At 39.7% G+C, this 12,753-nt stretch overlaps 1 protein-coding gene across 3 annotated transcripts; it reads right to left on the minus strand.

Annotated features, from left to right (window-relative positions):
* Nucleotides 1-865: 865 nt before the first annotated feature.
* Nucleotides 866-8,507, minus strand: LOC140168159 (uncharacterized). 3 transcript variants are annotated; one of them, XM_072191482.1, is made up of 9 exons: nucleotides 8,150-8,485; nucleotides 5,859-6,113; nucleotides 5,479-5,679; nucleotides 5,059-5,240; nucleotides 4,695-4,883; nucleotides 4,331-4,516; nucleotides 3,968-4,162; nucleotides 3,597-3,797; nucleotides 866-3,307 (listed from the first exon to the last, which is right to left on the minus strand). In XM_072191482.1, exons 5-9 carry the CDS (start codon nucleotides 4,695-4,697, stop codon nucleotides 2,879-2,881), a joined length of 1,014 nt encoding a protein of 337 aa, XP_072047583.1. In that variant the 5' UTR covers nucleotides 4,698-4,883; nucleotides 5,059-5,240; nucleotides 5,479-5,679; nucleotides 5,859-6,113; nucleotides 8,150-8,485; the 3' UTR covers nucleotides 866-2,878. The 3 variants fall into 3 exon arrangements, with proteins under 3 accessions (XP_072047583.1, XP_072047585.1, XP_072047584.1); XM_072191484.1 differs by lacking the exon at nucleotides 3,968-4,162 and having other exon boundaries at nucleotides 8,150-8,507; XM_072191483.1 differs by lacking the exon at nucleotides 5,479-5,679.
* Nucleotides 8,508-12,753: the final 4,246 nt, after the last annotated feature.

The following is a 12,753-nucleotide window of genomic DNA, read 5'->3' on the forward strand; positions in this document are numbered from 1 at the left end:
GAAACAGCACATCAGATCAGTGTATTGATTGCAAAATTTAACGAAATATGATACCACACATGCCATATATGCGCAGCTCTACTTCATCTGATACCCCCCCAGTATCCCAACATGGTGGCACAGTCCAATCAAATGTATGGCATAATTTTAATCATTAATTTACTAATCTTTGTGCAAATAAAAGGTGATTTCGTCACATTATAGTGCACTATATTAAGTATTACGCTGCAAAATGGGTTTTCGGGGGCAAACTTTGACCCCCATAACACCCCCTGTGCAGCTGATTTCAAAACGTGTCCACCCTAGGGATGTAGCGTATAGTCCATAGAATCCATCTATATAGGACACGTTTTATATCTTGCCAAGTCAGTTTGCATCAAAATATGGGGGTTTGCTCCCTGGGTAAATACACCTAATCAAAATGAACGGTCTCCTCATCAAAACGAATACTAGTAGTTATGGTATAAAAATAAATGAGTATGGACTCTTATTTAAAAACAAGAAATGTCTTTAAAAAAAGACAATGCCTCCAAGATACCAGTGGGTACTACCTTTTGTTATTAGTTAAGGAGATACTTATAATGCTAGCTTTAAGGTAGCGCTATTGGATATAGATTTTTGTCTGATTGAAATATATGAGTCCATTCTCTCCTGATTACAAGACTGAAAATTTTATTTTAATCGGATATTTGATTACCAAAATATGGCCTGTCAAAATGGCGCGAAACCAAGAAGTTGGCAACAACTTTCTTTTATTTTTGTTATGCAATGTTGTTAGGTAGGCCTTATTTTCTATAGTACGAAATTATAGTTCATGTTAATTTTGATATATTGAAAAAAAAAAACACACTCACAGAACTTTCTCTTTACATTCGTAATAACAATTTATATCATATAGTTTGCAGAATGCACATTACATAATAATTATTTATAGACGCACTGTAAATTTAAAATATCTTTTGTAAGAACTGAAACAATACACAAATATTATGATGTTGTAGTATAAACATACGGTACACATTCCTATAGTCTACTTCATAGCCCCTTTGGAAATTCATACTTTAATATCAACTTATCTCGCAATGATTGCAATTTCAGCCTGACGACCCGCCTGACGATAACCACTCCATCCGAAAACCGCGAAGCCCGAGAATTTTTTTTTTGTCTGGGCAGAATGGTCGTTTGGATGGGGATGTGTTGTGTTTTATGGAATGGCATAAGAGTGAATTGTTTATCAAAAAGGTAATGCAAAGCAGTCTAACATTCCCCAGCGATTTTCAAGTATTTCTAGAACACGGGCACATGAATTTTTATTCATAAGTTTATGCATAGGCCTATTTCAAAACGTTTTGGTGAGATTTTTTAAAGTGGTGTCTTGGGTGCTTTTTGGGAGAGGAACGGTGACCGCGGGAGTAAGCATGTCAAGTTATTAAAGATACGAGTAATTCCTTCCTTCCTATAGCCTACGTGTTATATCTCGGTATCTCGGTATATTACGTTACGTTACACTCGATTACGTTATAGGTTACGGTGATTCGTTATAAGGTGAGTACCTCATTTTTTTTTTACATAGACCTTCATAATTTTTGAATAATGTTTCGTCCCGGAGGCACATCAAAAAATTTTGGTGGGTTTGTTCCCCCGAAATTTTGACTTGAGGTGGTGGGTCTTTAGGAGCTGACGGCATACCGGTAAAAGGGGGTCTTTTGGAGCTGCGAACAAGTAAAATGGGGACTTTTGGAGCTGCGAACAGTCAAAAGCAAGGGTCTTTCTTGACTTTTTGGTTGAAAATCACCTGGAAAAAAACCAAGAAATATGAGGAATGAGCAATTTTGCGGTCTTTTAGAGCTGAAATGATCAAAATCGAGGGTCCTTTGGAGCTGTATTTTGGTCAAGTATATAGGGTTTTTTTCGGAGCTACGAATCCAAAAAAGGGGGTCTTTCCGGGGAACATACCCATATGGTCATTTGTGTTAAGTACCCCCTCCCCTCCCGGGGTTTCGGTATATTCGAAAATACGCAGAGGGTACCATGTTTTTAAATGCGATGAAGTGATGTATAAACAAGACACTTATAGACTGGGAAGAGGCTAAGGTAGTTGGTAAAGAGGCAGATAGATACAAGCGGTGGATTAACATGATTAAGGAGGCGATACAAATCAGAAAACAGGAGACCATCATGAACAGGGACGAGGGGCAATACATTCTCAGTCACGTGTTTGACGATCTTCTTGGAAAGAGAACTGGCAACTACGTTGCTAAGCAACCATCAGCATCAGTAGTACACAGAAGTTCGTCACAACAACAATAGTGTAGAAAAAGATGTCTGGTAGACATCGAAACGTCCACAGTGAGTACTGTTTATTGGACTAGAAATAAGAAAATTCTACTATTATGTTTCATAACAGTCCTGATGAACATGTTCAGTAAGGTTCGTGATTGATGATCATGATGATTGTTAACAAAAACGCTATAATATTTTTATAGCTTCATGTGCCAAATAATAAGTTCCAAGCACTTCCCTGAAAATGCACAGACAATGAAGTAATATCTAAATAGGCCCCTGTAGCCTAATACAAAATATTTTCCAAATCCGTATTCACAATATATTAACATGATTAAAATAATCCAAAAACGTTTCAGGGTCTGAATGTAAACATACGGTAATCAACTGATTAAATAAAATACACTCATCTATGAAAGACCGAGATGGGATGAAAGGACTAGTTCGCGTCTGAAATTCTGACAACTAGACAGAAAATGTCGTACTGCACATGTTGACATGCCCGGTAACCAATCACGGTGCGCCTTTGCCCTGACGCCAGACGCGAATTAGTCTCTGTCTTTCATTATCGCAAGTTGAAGTATAGCACTCAAAGTTACTGAAGTGTAAACCAGGATGCCAGGAAAAAGTAGACGAATAACGTTTTTTGCAAGATTGATATGAAGAAGGTTTGCTGCTTTAGACTAGAAACTATTTTGTCCGAATCCGTAATATCGGATTCTATAATCCAGAGTGAATCATCAGGGACTAGGGTCTTCAATGGCGATATCCGGAGAGAATCATCGGGGACCAAGGTCTTCAATGGCGATATCCGGAGAGAATCATCGGGGACCAAGGTCTTCAATGGCGATATCCGGAGAGAATCATCGGGGACCAAGGTCTTCAATGGCGATATCCGGAGAGAATCATCGGGGACCAAGGTTTTCAATGGTGACATCGAGAGAGAATCATCAGGGACTAAAGTCTTCAATGGAGATACCCTTTTCCGTGTGAGTGGAACAGTTGGTGTAGGTTGTTTTGATGTCTGAAAAATTCAAAGAAAGCTAATGAATAAACATCAATCAATCAATCAATCAATCAATATATCAATCAATCACAAACTAATCAGCAATCAATCAATATCAAAACAATTAAACTTGATCAATTTATGATCAATAAGAAAAAAAATCATGAAAACAATCAATCAAGCAATAAAACATCAGTCGATCAACCAATCAATCAACCACCTTAGCCATTAAAGTATTCAAGTGTTTATTAAGTGTTGCTCTGCTGTTTTTGCAGTGAGAGCATGCATCAATAGCCATCACACTTACCATCTTCGTGTCTTCTGCCTTCAAATCAGGTGCTAAATTTTCGACAGGCTTTTCTGGGTCAGTGTCCTTGCTGACGCTCTCGTTGATGATGGAGACGTCTTTTGGAGAAAGCTCTTCACGCAACGAGTCTCCGCTTTTTTCCTTAGGCGATACAGGTTGTGCCACAGGTTCCAAGGCTTGTACATGTTTGGGTTTCTCGTCCTATAAATGATAAATGCATTAAAATGAGTACAAACAAGTCCGGTATTGGTACAGCGGTTCTTGAGATAGCTCTAGATATTTTGAAAAATTATCTCAAAACTTGGACTTTTTATGTTGAAGCCTATGGCAATCACACAAAGGATGCATCAATAGCCATCCATCACACTTACCATCTCCGTGTCTTCTGCCTTCGAATCAGGTGTTAACTTCTCGACAGGCTTTTCTGGTGTGGTGTCCTTGCTGACGTCGATACTGGAGACGTCTTTTGGAGAATGCTCTTCTGGCAACGAGTCTCTGCTTTTTTCCTTAGGCGATACAGGTTGTGCAACAGGCTCTACGGCTTGTACCTGTTTGGATTTCTCGCCCTGTTGGAATCATCATGATAAATGCATTAAAATGAGTACAAACAAGCCTGGACCAGCGGTTCTTGAGATAGCTCTTGATATGTTGAGAAAATATCTCAAAACTTTGACTTTTTATGTTGAAATATATAGCTAACACACAAAGCATGCATCAATAGCCATCACACTTACCATCTTCGTGTCTTCTGCCTTCGAATCAGGTGCTAAATTCTCGACAGGCTTTTCTGGGACAGTGTCCTTGCTGACGCTCTCGTTGATGCTGGAGACGTCTTTTGGAGAAAGCTCTTCATGCAACGAGTCTCCGCTTTTTTTCTTTGGTACAGGCTCCACGGCTTGTACATGTGTGGATTTCTCGTCCTGTTGGAATCAGCATGATAATGCATTAAAATGAGTACAAACAAGCCTAGTATGGGTTCAGCGGATCTGGAGACAGCTCTTGATATTTGAGAAAATATCTCAAAACTTGGACTTTTTATGTTGAAGCCTATGGCCAGCAAACATAGCATGCATCTATTATAATAGTCATCACACTTACCATCTGCGTGTTTTCTGCCTTCGAATCAGGTGCTAAATTCTCGACAGGCTTTTCTGGGACAGTGTCCTTGCTGACGCTCTCGTTGATGCTGGAGACGTCTTTTGGAGAGAGCTCTTCATGCAACGAGTCTCTGCTTTTTTTCTTTGGTAGTACAGGTTGTGCCACAGACTCCACGGCGTGTACCGGTACCTGTTTGGAATCAGCATGATAAATGCATTAAAATGAGTACAAACAAGCCTGTTATTGGTTCAGCGGTTCTTGAGATAGCTCTTAATATTTTGAAAAATTATCTCAAAACTTGGACTTTTTATGTTGAAGCCTATGGCAATCACACAAAGGATGCATCTATAGCCATCACACTTACCACCTCCGTGTCTTCTGCCCTCGAATCAGGTGCTAAATTCTCGACCGGCTTTTCTGGGATGGTGTCCTTGCTGACGCTCTCGTTGATGCTGGAAATGTCTTTTGGAGAAAGCTCTTCTGGCAACGAGTCTCTGCTTTTTCCTTAGGCGATACAGATTTTGCCACAGCCTCCACGGCTTGTACCTGTTTGGAATCAGTATATAAATGGATTAAAATCAGGGGCGTCAGACGGTCTTGAAAAGTGGGGCGGCCATTTTGCGGGGGTCTTGGGGCCGGCAAGCAGGGGTCCAGGGGCAGTGCTGTCGCATTTCTTCATTTGCAAAGTGGATTAAGCGGTTCTTGAGATATAGCTCTTGATATTTTGAGAAAATATCTCAAACACTGAGCACAGAGCATGCATCTATATAGCCATCACACCTACCATTTCTGTGTCTTCTGCTTTCGAATTATGTGCTAAATTCTCGACAGACTTTTCTGGGACGGTGCCCTTGCTGACGCTCTCGTTGATGCTGGAGACGTCTTTTGGAGAAAGCTCTTCAGGAAACGAGTCTCCGCCTTTTTTCTTAGGCGATACAGGTTGTGCCACAGGCTCCACGGCTTGTACATGTTTGGATTTCTCGTCCTGTTGGAATCACCATGATAATGCATTAAAATGAGAACAAACAAGCCTAGTATTGGTTCAGCGGTTCTTGAGATAGCTCTAGATATTTTGAGAAATTATCTCAAAACTTGGACTTTTTATGTTGAAGCCTATGGCCAGCAAACAGAGCATGCATCTATTATAATAGTCATCACACTTACCACCTCCGTGTCTTCTGCCTTCGAATCATGTGCTAAATTCTGGACATGCTTTTCTGGGACGGTGTCCTTGCTCTCGTTGATGTTGGAGACGTCTTTTAGAGAAAACTCTTCATGCAACGAGTCTCTGTTCTTTTCTTTGGTGATACAGGTTTTATCACAGGTTTCACAGCTTGTACCTGTTTGGATGCCTTGTCCTGTTTACCTGATTTCTTCTTGGATGACTTTTCTTCCTTTTTTGATTTCTTATTGCGGAACCTGAAAAAAGAAAGAAACCCAATCATTTTTGCACATTATAATTATAGTTCTCTCTTGTCATTATTCTGCAGAGCTCCCAACAATGCAATGGACATGATCTAATCAGACAAATGTCGGCAATAAAGAAATTATGATAAATTAGTATAACTATTTTTTTTTATGTCGGGCATATGTAGGCATTAACAGCTGAAATCTAGGAGATAACGCTGATGAAACTTCGGCCAGGCGTTAGTGACCTGGTGAACGAAGGGGGTCGCCGTAGATAGCTGGTCGGGGGTATTTTTACAGGACAGTCAAGTGTAGCCGACAATCGGGCGTTACCCTGATCGGGACCGCCTGAAACGAGGTCTTTATCATGGATCATCTGCCCCGCCATTACCAGATGAACCACGGGGAGAGCGGAGATTTTTGTTTGGTCCTGCGGGGAATTGAACCCGGGACCTCTTGCACCAAAGGCAAAGACCTTAACCAGTGTGCCACGCTGCTCCTCAAGTAATCAAGTTTATATCATGTTTATTATGCCTGGAAGTTTGGCCTAGGGATAGGGATTTCTACAATAAAGCATAATACCATGTTTACTGAGCTAGAGTAAGTACAAAGAATGGCACACACCCATAAATAGGCAAATTGTCTGTTACAAATAGCAAAATTTTGCCAAAAATATCACAAATGTAGGTATAGGTATACCCCAAATCATGACCTTTCTGTGAAATTTGTCCATTAATATCAATTGCAGAGGGGGTTAATGTCCATTTTTTGGCCACAATGAAAATTTCTCTTGAAAAAGTTTGCATGGAAAATCTGCACCCCAAGAAAATACCCTGGCTACAGACTTGTCTGTCTGGATCAGAATAATATGTCTGTCTGTTGAACACACTTCATGAAAATCGGACAGATTGGTCAAGCAGCTTCCACGGACGCTGTAGCCTGCAGGGTGTGTTGCAAGTCTTGTATTTGTGTTGTCCCCCCGGGTTGTCCCTGACTTAATATATTAAACAAGTTGAGCATCAATCATGTCAATAAAGGACATCCATAACCTAAATGTTCTTCTTAAGGGAAGGGGTATGAACGTTTGGACAGTATTTATTTTGGGACATTAGAGCACATCAGACATATCGAATTGCATTCTGAATACGAAGAATGTCCTTCTGATATCAAATAATTTTGATTTTTGAAATTCGCAATATTATACACATTTTATGGCAAATCGTTAAAAATTGATATTTTTGATATTTAACAGTACTTGAAGTAAACTTTATAAATCTGATGATTTATAATTAAAGTGTATGTAGGTGGGATGGAAAGCCGACGATCAATTGAAAATTTTGACCTTTCGTATTGAAGATATGGATTTTTTTCCCAAAAAAAAAAAAAAAAAAAAAAAAAATCCATATCTTCAATATGAAAGGTCAAAATTTCCAATTGATCGTCGGCTTTTCCTCCCAGCTACATACACTTTAAGAATATATCATTAGATTTATAAAATTTATTTCGAGGACTGTTATTATGTCAAAAATTTGAATATGAAATTTTTATAATTTGTTATAAAATTTGTATTATATTGTGATTTTCAAGACATGCTTCGTATTCAGAATGCAATTCGATAGGTCTGAGGTGCTCTCATGTCCCACAAAAAATACTATCGAAACACAATAAACGCTCATTCTAGATCCCTTAAAGGTTTGAACCATTCAAGAAATGAACAATATAATAAAGGTATTGGGTTACAACAAATGAGATTATAAAGACATATCAAAATCCCCAAAAAAACGAACTGTTGCGTTAAAAAAAACACAAACAAGCAACAAAACAAACAAACAAACAACAGAAACATCTTTAAAAAAAATATTCCTTTTGATTTACTTATAAAAAGCGAAAATAGTCTAAAACAATTCATTGAATGGTTGTATCTTAAGTGGAAATGATATGATAGAAGGTGGCACTGCTCACTTGATGCGTCAGACTGTGTTTCAAACTTTAAAAACTAGAGAATTTTTCAAGTATTTTTTTAATCCACTACAAAATATATTACTTACATTTTTATGCTCTTGCCTGATCCCAACACGCTTGTGTTCTTCCGAAGACTCCACCACGACCAGTATCAGTATAATATAAATCCCAAAATCGTTCGTTGATCAAGAAATGAAACAAGTTATATCGAATTTCCCTTAAAACACATAACAGAGTATGATGTGACATCCAGAGATATTTATTTATTTATATGAAGTGTCTATGACCCGGCTATCTGACTTGGTTATAATCCGTTCCAACTCGATGACATGACATCTCATGCATATTTTCATGGGTATGATTAGGCTTATGTTCACTAGAGGGGCACGAAAACTTGCACTATACAGCACTTAATATTGATTTTTCAGGTAATATGCTAATACCTATTTCAATACATCCAAAGATCCAGGGAAATTAATGAGGGGTCACATGCAGGAGCTGGAATTGATAATTGTATAATAGTTCTTAGGGGCTGTGCTACACTGGGGCTGTGCAATAATTATGAGCCCCCCGGGGGGGGGGTAAATTTCCAAACGGCTCGCCAAAAATCGCTTGCCCCCCTCTCGGCCCGCCAAAATTCTTTGCCCCCCCCTTGAACATGCCAAATTTTTGGGATCCCAAATTATGTCGCGAGCGCAGCGAGCAGTAAAATTTGCACGGCATATTTAAGCGTTTCCGTACTGTTTTCCTAAGCCTTTTTAGAGTGTTTTATTAAAAAGGCGCCCCATGAATGCGTGCCAAAAATCGCTTGTCCCCCTCTCGGCTTGCCAAAATTGCTTGCCCCCCTTTCGGCTCGCCAAAATTTTCTTGCCACCCACCCCCCCCAATTTTACCCTCCCCAGGGCTCATAATTATTGCACAGCCCCTTATTAGAACTTGTCGTTATTAATTTTGATTGGTTGAATTCGTATGACATGACGTTCGATTAATTATTAGTAGGCCTAGTTTTTGTATTTTGTTTTACCTCAGATGCTAAAAAGTACACGATTAAGTCATGGTTAAACCTCGGCGAGGGGCCAAACTTTAGACAACCCGTTGAATCATAGGCCTTCACGCGAAGGCCTATATTTAAATATAATGATCATTGATCACCCAATAGTTATAAAAATAGTCCTTTTATCCCGGATTGATTCCACGCGCCGGGAGCATTGACCTCTACAGGTCAGTGGCCGGGAGGCACGAGGTATTAGTGTTTACTTCTGAATCGAACGTGGGGAATTGAAGAAACGCCTGAATAAAGTTAATTATATTTACCTTTAAAGAGGATTTCGTGATCCTAGCATCCTCTTTTTATGACATTTTTCAGTAGATATCCACGAAAAGTGTATTCCCAAAATTTCAGTTGATTGCGATTTTGCGTTTGCGAGTTATGCATTGGTACATAAACATATGTAGCCAGAGGTTTCTAGTGGAATAAAAATCTCAACTTTTTTTTGAGAAAAGTGGGGGGGGGGGTGAGGCTGTTAGGGTTAGGGTTAGGGTTCATTATTGAACGGAGATTATATACGTATTCATTGGTAATATACTAGTAATCGTGTGTATAACATGCGCTTTATTCCGTAAACAATAAGTATGATAAATAGACGGCAATCTGGCATGACGTCTCGTAGCATAGTGGTATAGCGTCTCGACTATGAATCCATAGGTAGCTGGTTCGAACCCCGGTCGATATTTGGTAGAATTTTGAATCTAACATGTTTCGTTACTTTTTGTTAAGAGGAAATAATAGTAAGTATGATAAATAGACGGTTTAGTGCGGCACTTCAAGAAATTATACGTCACCTAGACTGGGAAAGTAAGGGCATTAGCATAAACGGAGACAACCTGAGTCACCTTCGCTTCGCAGATGACATAGTCATAATAACAGACAATGCTAAAGAGTAAAGACCTAAGAGAAATGATCAATGATCTCAACCAGAGAAGCAATCAAGTGGGACTAAAGATAAACATGAAAAAGACAAAAGTCATGTTCAACCAGTTCGCCACAGAACAGCTGGTCATGGTAGGGAACACAGAAATAGAAAAGGTGGACCAATATGTGTACTTAGGACAACTAATCAACATGACTCACAATCACATGGATGAAGTAAAGAGGAGGACTAGGGCTGATTGGTGTGCATTTGGCAAGCTCAATGACATCATGAGAAGTAAGATGCCAACTTTTCTGAAACGAAAGGTTTCAACCAATGTGTACTACCAGCCATGACCTATGGAGCTGAAACATGGTCACTTACTAAGAGGATGGAGCAAAAACTGAAAACTGCATAGTATAGCATGGAAAGATGTATGCTGGGCTACACCAAAAGGGACAGGAAAACAGTGGCATGGATCAGGAGCCAAACAGAAGTTACAGACATAATCCACACAATAAAGATGAAGAAGTGGCATTGGGCTGGCCATCTTGTAAGATCAACAGATAATAGATGGACAAAGAATGTCACAGAATGGAGGCCTTGGCTGGGCTCAAGACACCAAGGCAGACAGAAAGTCAGATGGAGGGATGAGATAGCAAGTTTCATAGGGATCAGGTGGATGGCAAAAACAAATGACAGGAAACTTTGGTGCCAACTTGGGGAGGCTTTCGCCCTGCAGTGGGATGAATACGGCTGATGATGATGATGATGATGATGATGAATAGTAAGTAGAGTGATTGCGGTTTCCAAACGTAGCATCGAACGTACGTGGAATCTATTCAAATATCTAATACAATGTGATTTTCAAATAATATCAGAAGTTCAAGTATAGCACTCAAAGTTACTGAAGTGTAAACCACGATCCCAGGAAAAAGTAGACGAATAATATTTTTTGCAAGATTGATCTGAGGAAAGTTTGCTGCTCTAGACTAGGAACTATTTTGCCCGAATCTGTGATATCGGTTTCCATGATCCAGAGTGAATCGTCAGGGACCAAGGTCTTCAATGGCGAGATCCAGAGTGAATCATCAGGGACCACGGCCTTCAATGGCGATATCCTTTTTCGTGAGAGAGGAACAGTTGGTGTAGGTTGTTTTGATATCTGAAAAATTCAAAGAAAGCTAATGATAAATCAATCAATCAATCAATCAATCAATCAATCAATCAATCGAATTACCTCAATGTGGTTAAGGGTTCGGATAGCGACGTTGTCGCGCATATTTCGTGGGACCTGAGCACATCAGACATATCGAATTGCATGTTGAATCATGTCCTTTTGATATCAATTTTCTTCATGTTCTTTCAAAATTCAAAAATGTCACAAGTGTATATTTTCATGACCATAGTTCTAATCAGCATGAAAAATGCATTAAAATGCGAATACAAACAAGCTTAGTATTAGTTCAGTTGTTCTTGAGATAGTTCTTAATATTTTTGAGTTCTCTTTGAACTTTTCTGTTGAAGTCTGCGGCTAGCACACAGAGCATGTACCCATAATAGTATTTACTCACCACACTTACCATCTTCGTGTCATCTGCCTTCGAATCAGGTGCTAAATTCTCGATAGGCTTTTCTGGGACGGTGTCCTTGCTGACGTTCTCGTTGATGCTGGAGACGTCTTTTGGAGAAAGCTCTTCAGGCAACGAGTCTCGGGTTTTTGTCTCATGTGATACAGGTTGTACCACAGGCTCCACGGATTGTACCTTCTTGGATTTCTTGTCTCGTTGATCTGATTTCTTCTTGGATGAATGTTCTTCTTTTTTTGATTTCCTATTAAAATTGAACCTGGTGAATAATGAAATCCAATTAAGTCTAATTATTGCACATAGTTTTAAATAATAAGTATGGACTTTTGTGTATAGGCTTTCTTTTTATATATAGGCAAAAATAAGTAACAAAACTGCAATAGGCCGTATAACATCAGAAAATTAACATATGAAAATAAAAATTCATAACTTCAGCTGATAACTTGCAACCAATCTTATGCTAGGAAGGGATAGGCAGTGACGGCACCAGGAAGTTTTTTCGGGGGAATTGAATTTCAGGGGGGGCAAAATCGACAAATTTTGCGTAAAATTGCGTAAAAAGTGGTCATTTACGTCATTTTGGGGTTTTGCATTAAAAAATATTTGGCCCCCTAGCGCCGCCATTGGGGATTGGGATTTCAAGATAGAGTAGCAAGTATAAATGGCACACCCTTACATAGCCGATTTCGCCAAACGTTTGACAAACCTTTAGCGATCGCAAACATTTGCCAAAGTTTTTAGCGGGCTCGCCGTCTGACAAGTTTAGAACTGTCAAGCTTTCGTCAGGAGTAACTCTGACTTTTTCAGGACAAAGTACTTGAGAATGTGACATGTACAGTAGACCTCCCTTGCGTACTGGTGGCTCTGAAAAGAGCCGTTCACTGAAGACTGTCTCTTGTCAACAGATAACAAGCAGACCTCGGCCTCGCCTATCTACTAATGTAATAGGTTTGGTGCAGCGGCGTAGCTGCGATTTTTTCCGGGGGGGCAAGCCTGTATGGGGCGGGGGCCCAAATCCACCAAATTTTCCTGCACTTGGGGGGGGGGGGGAAGGGGGGCGGGCCCAAATAGACAATTTTGCCAGGCTTATTGATAATAATCGTATGGTATTGCATATCGTATGGATTCCCCATCTCTCAGCCCCTCTCTCCCTCTCTCTCCTCACTTTTTTCCTCTCTTCTCCTCCTTTTC

The sequence above is a fragment of the Amphiura filiformis genome, chromosome 13 (genome assembly GCF_039555335.1).
Source record: "Amphiura filiformis chromosome 13, Afil_fr2py, whole genome shotgun sequence".
NCBI classification, from domain to species: domain Eukaryota; kingdom Metazoa; phylum Echinodermata; class Ophiuroidea; order Amphilepidida; family Amphiuridae; genus Amphiura; species Amphiura filiformis.

Bases quoted from the DNA above. Each gene is read 5' to 3' on its own strand.
- LOC140168159 (XM_072191483.1), bottom strand. The intron at 4,163-4,330 runs GTAAGTGTGATG...TGATTCCAACAG, and splicing joins AGGCAGAAGACACGAAGATG to GGCGAGAAATCCAAACAGGT. The intron at 3,308-3,596 runs GTAAGTGTGATG...TGAATTTTTCAG, and splicing joins AGGCAGAAGACACGAAGATG to ACATCAAAACAACCTACACC.